The 5,747-nt window shown below is 33.9% G+C and overlaps 1 protein-coding gene across 1 annotated transcript; it reads left to right on the top strand.

The window, feature by feature from the left end:
• The first annotated feature begins 571 nt into the window (after positions 1-571).
• LOC145072432 (aspartyl protease family protein At5g10770-like) lies at positions 572-3,737 on the top strand. The gene is made up of 2 exons (XM_079018849.1): positions 572-789; positions 2,291-3,737. The coding sequence occupies exons 1-2, from the start codon at positions 606-608 to the stop codon at positions 3,514-3,516; spliced, it is 1,410 nt and encodes a 469-aa protein (XP_078874975.1). The 5' UTR covers positions 572-605; the 3' UTR covers positions 3,517-3,737.
• Positions 3,738-5,747: the final 2,010 nt, after the last annotated feature.

The raw sequence follows: 5,747 nt of genomic DNA, 5'->3' as shown, positions 1-5,747 counted from the left end.
CGAATCATCTTGTAGATACTTATTATTTATTCATTTAACATGATGAAATGACTAAGAGTTTTATTACATATTACTCGATTGTTCAGTTAGAGATTTGTTTATTTGGATTGAAACTTTGGCCATGTTTCGACAAAAAACAATGCTTTGGATGCGGTCCTAATGACGACTATGTTGATGCACTGGAGTTTTCGGATTGCATTGGTTGTCTGTGCTCAACATTTTTGTAGACATTATTTTTGAGAATTTTGTTTTGGAATCTTCCAATTGGTTTGTTTCTAGAAAGAGAAGACTTATAGTCAACTCGGTTTCGTGCTTACAACACCGTTTACCGGCCAGTTCTTTGTAAATCTTTGTTTTTCTAGCATTTTGTTGGCTCATATATAATTCAGTCTTTCCAAAAAAAAAATAATAAACAAATACGAAAAAAAACAAGATTAACAAGACTTTGTTGATTTCAAATATTTTATTTGTTATGCTTAGGTAGTGGGGTATGCATTCAACTTTCTTGGGACCGACCTCATCTCTAAACACAATTTTGCACCTCTAAAATGGCTATAAATAAGAGTTGGTGACGAAGTAAGAGAAGTATTACTAAGAAAGGCGAAATGGAATCATCTACGTATGTCATATTGGTGCTTTCATATTGTTTTCTCTTCTCTTTGGTTGTTGCAAGAAACGAAAATGCTTTGGAGAGAAGTGAAGATCAAATAGAAGCCATATCCCATCATTATCATACACTCAAATTAAGCACTTTCATATCATCAGCTGTATGTAACCCTTCCACTAATGGTTAGTTTTCCTTAGATACCTTTTCCTCTTCCTGGATATAATTTACTAGTTATCATCTATTTTTAAGCTCTTCATGTGTATCGAGTTTCCTTTATTCACGAGTAATGGGTCAATCGTTTTATATATCAGTTGATCAACTAAATTCGTCAATATATAATTTAATATTTATGGTTAATTAGATTTCATAATAGTACTAAAATATCGTAATTATATGGCGAATATGACATTGGCATTAGCCGACGAAGACAAATTTGTGGTAACGATACCCTTGATAAATTTTATTTTATTTAAATTTCTTGAACAAGTGGCTTAGAACTAAACAAAAACATGGTTTGAAATTTCTTTTAAAATATTTTTGCTTTATTTAGATAAACCGCTTCAATTAAAAACCAATTAAATATGGTATTATATTGTTATATTACCTCCTACTCTCATAGCCTAGGTTAATATCTTACCTTATTCTTTTTACTATATTACCTCATACTCTCATAGTCTAATTTAATATGTACATAATGTGTCAATGAGTTAAAGCCGAAAAAAATCCTACTTAACGAATTAAACAATAACCTTTTACCTAATTTTATTTTTTTCTTCTTTCGCAATAAACAACTGTCACTTCAAAATTTGTAAATTTATTAAAAATTATAAATTTGGTTAAAGTTAACGACTACTATGAAATTTATTTTTTCAATTATAATGGTACAATGGTAATCTTAAGGGTGAATATTTTTCGGGGACCGGAATGGTAATTTCAGGCACCCATGAACTAGAAAACATATTTTTTGTAAAAATCCGTCCTATATGTCGCTTGAAAATTATTTTTATCTTTCATTAAAACACTCAACCTTTAACTCTATCACACTTTTTTTTAATAATTTATTTCTAGTTCCGTTCTCGCACTTAAATTTACCAAACCATAATAACAATTAAAAAAAAAATAAGTGTATACTAATACATCAAATGCACATGTTGGAGTTGGAGTTCAAAAAAAATGCAAATGTTAGACCATTGGCGGGGAAGTGTTGATGATATGACGCTATGGTAAGTACATATTTTAACTTTTTTTTTTTGAAAGGGAAAGAGTTTTGTAGAAGAAAGCTACAATAAGATACACTTTAACATAGGAAAGATCTTTAGTTGTTGCTAACAAAATATTTCATTTATAGCACTAGAAATTAATAAAAACTAAGCTGTTGCTAAATTACTTACAGTTATAAACCAAAGATTAAATGTTTGAAATATAAATTTCATGCTAACTATGCAAAACTATCAGTCTTTAATGAGTAAATATTACACATATTCATACACAACCTAAGCAAAATTGAATCACAAAATACCATACGTGCTAATCTAGCCACGTATCACAACTTTACCTAAGTCAATACTTTCATGCTAATCATATCTAAAAATTTTACGAGATAATGCATATTCAATGTGGATATAAACTACTATTTGATAATAATCACGGAATTAATTAATAAGATCAAAATTCATGAACTAGGTGAGAAGAGAAAGGGGTCTTTACAAATGGTTCACAAACATGGACCATGTTCCAAGTTCAATGAAGACATGATGAAATCCTTGACTTTAGACGAAATCTTCTCTCATGATCAGTCAAGAGTTGACTCAATCCTCAACAAAGTGAGAAAAGAAATCCAAGGGTCGAAAACCACTCTCCCTGCAAAATCCGGCAGCTCAATCGGAACCCTAAACTACATAGTGACTATCGGACTGGGAACCCCAAAGAAAGATTTTACACTCGCTTTTGACACAGGAAGCGATCTAACATGGACACAATGTCAACCATGTGCTGGATCCTGCTATAGCCAACAAGATCCAATATTTCAACCTTCCACATCTTCTACATATTCCAACATCTCTTGCAGTTCGTCCGAGTGTGCACAACTAGATTTAGCCCGTTGCAGCTCATCCACATGTGTCTACCGCGTCGGATATGGAGACGGATCTTTCACTATTGGATTCTTCGCAAAAGATAAGCTCACACTGACTTCGGAAGATGTAATTGATGATTTCTTCTTTGGATGTGGCCAAGACAACGAAGGACTCTTTGTAGGTGTTGCTGGGCTCTTCGGACTTGGTAGGGATAAGCTCTCTTTTGTGTCGCAGTCTGCTGACAAATATGGGAAAGTTTTCTCCTATTGTCTCCCATCAATAGATAGCTCTAGTGGTTTCTTAATGTTTGGAAGTAGCGGAATTGGTAGCAATGTTGTTTACACGCCACTCTCTGCTTCGCAAGATAACTCTTTTTATGGTCTTGATCTTGAAGCTATATATGTTAAAGGAAACAAACTAGAAATAAATCCGACTGTTTTTACGACATCAGGCATGATCATAGACTCGGGAACTGTCATCACTAGGCTCCCACCTACGGCTTACTCGGCTCTAAGTGAGGCATTTCAAGCGGAAATGACGCAATACCCTTTGACCCAAGGACCGAGTCTATTTGATACATGTTATGATTTTAGCAACTATGAAAATATCACAATACCCAAGATAAGTGTGGTCTGGAGTGGGAATGTAAACGTTGAAATTCCACCTCAAGGGATACTTATTCCAGTTAGCAATGAAGTGTATTGCCTTGCTTTTGCTGCGAATCAGGATGATTCTGATATTGGTATATTTGGGAATACGCAGCAACAGACGTTGGAGGTTGTGTATGATGTGACTGCCGGAAGGATCGGATTTGGCCCTGGAGGATGTTCTTGAACACAAGTGATGAAAATAATTTACAATGGTACATGGTTGTAATAAAGGATTTAAATATCAATTTAGCAAGAAGACTGATAATATAAGGTATGTATGATGTATGTTTATCGATTGCCACTTTTTTATATTAAGAACTATGCAATTAAATGTATGTTGTCCATTGCAAGAAGATTCACGACGAATAGTTGTCAACATTATATACATTTCTGTTCATTTTTTTATTTTTTTATTATTTTTTTTTTTTGAAATGGGAAACTATTTATAAATCTTTTCTTAAATACTTTTAAGAGACTTGAACCTATAACCTTTTATTTGAAAAGATCACTCCTTAATCAACTAAATAAAAAAAAACGATGATAATTGTATAACCAAAACAAAGAGTATAGTATGTATTAATGATGCACCTAACCCTAATGCTTATAAACATCAATCATGTCTGATGTGTATTGTAGATAGCTTATTACTCAGTTATGATACTCTATATATGTTCCTAAAAGAGATTTATGAATGCCTTAATAAATATTCGTGTGTGTGGATCATTATAAATCATAGTGTAGATATTTGATCAATCTATTTCTTTCTGATGAGAACCATCCAACTTATATTTGAACCATTCAAGTTCAAAAGAAGGAGGCTTATACTTATTGAATGTGTATTTTTATGTTTACATGTATGCGTATGTATGTGCATATATATATATATATATATATATATATATATATGTGTGTGTGTGTGTGTGTGTGTGTGTGTGTATAAACGTACAACATTAAAAAGCAGAAATCGCTATAACCGAGTGGTCAAGGCATTGACCTTTTTTGTTGGATGTGGTGAGATCAAATCTCATCAGCCGTCTTTCCCTTTATCTAACTTATTTTAGGTGAAGTCATTTAGTTAGTGTGGCTTGCCTCCATGCTTTAAGGCATTCCGATAGGTATATCATGACTATGGGCATGGTTTCCTTCCATTTCAATATCGATCTCATTCCACGCCACCACCATATTCTTCCACACCGAAAATGGTATACATATCACAAGGATACGTGAAGTTTTTCAAGAAAGAAGAAAGAATATAAGAAATATCAGTGGTCGTGGTCTCTCATGGTGAATACTTCTTCGAAGTTTCAGGATTAAACCGACACATCTCAACGTCCCGTAAAAAGTAAAATTTTGGTAAATTACTTTTTACCCTATGTGATCTAAAAGAAAATCATAGTAGTCGTTAAACCGAGAACGTACATATAAAGAGCGTCTAAATCAAATTTCATTAGAGGAAGTTATGATTTTTTCTAAGATTCAGCATAACATAGTGCAACTTAAAAATCAAATTGCAGATCGGATGATTTTTAGTCGACAAAATCTAAACGACAATTGAAGATCTCATTAATAGGAATCCAACGATATACTGAAAGTCAAAAACGTACTCCAGATATGAAATTTACCTATTTTATACGGGCTTTAATTGGCTAAGCCTATTTGAAAAACATAAAGTAAAAATTACCTGACAGAGTCTAAACAAAACTTGTAGATCACGTCGAGTGCTTTACATGGATATACAGAATGTCAAAAACGAAGTTTGTATGAAGAAGTTGTGAAATTTTGAAAATCTGAAAAACGTCACACGTACACGCACATCGCGCGTAGCATGCGTCCGAAGATAGCCACTCTGTCCCACCCCTTTTTTGGACATGTGTCGACGAACCAGAGGAACCACATATCCCTTGTCCGTGGTGCGTACATTGCCTTGGATGGAGCACATCGCAAAAAAATCCACTATAAATAGGATTCAACTCTTCATTTGTTCTCCACGCCCTCAGATCCATCTCTCTCGAGTTCTACCCTGTTTTAGCCCCCTTTGCCTTCGTTTCTGGCCTACGAAGAAGTCCTGCAACATCCCCGAGTACTTATCTGAGTAGTACCCTTGGAGTAGGCAATCCCGAGTCAGTATTTTGCCGCTTAGATCCCGGTTCTCATCAGTAGTACTCTGTAAGTGAGCTACACTTACTCTGCATCCGTGTTTATAATTATAGTTATAAGCCGTTACAAGGAACCTATAATTAAGATTTATTAGTAACTCCAAGTTGTATACTTATTGATCTACTTACGGGAGAACTGTCTATAATGGTCATGTTGGCTTGGTTGTTGGATTTCAGAAAAGCTATATGCCGAAATGATCCTGTCAACTAATTATCCTGCCTGGCTAATCCTTATTTGATATAACTCTCGTTATTCATT

Source organism: Lactuca serriola, chromosome 9 (genome assembly GCF_051521515.1).
Source record: "Lactuca serriola cultivar US96UC23 chromosome 9, Lser_US96UC23_V15, whole genome shotgun sequence".
Taxonomy (NCBI): domain Eukaryota; kingdom Viridiplantae; phylum Streptophyta; class Magnoliopsida; order Asterales; family Asteraceae; genus Lactuca; species Lactuca serriola.
This window is presented reverse-complemented; position numbering and strand designations above follow the sequence as displayed.

Bases quoted from the DNA above. Each gene is read 5' to 3' on its own strand.
- LOC145072432 (XM_079018849.1), top strand. From the start codon at position 606: ATGGAATCATCTACGTATGTCATATTGGTGCTTTCATATTGTTTTCTC. The intron at 790-2,290 runs GTTAGTTTTCCT...TTCATGAACTAG, and splicing joins ATGTAACCCTTCCACTAATG to GTGAGAAGAGAAAGGGGTCT.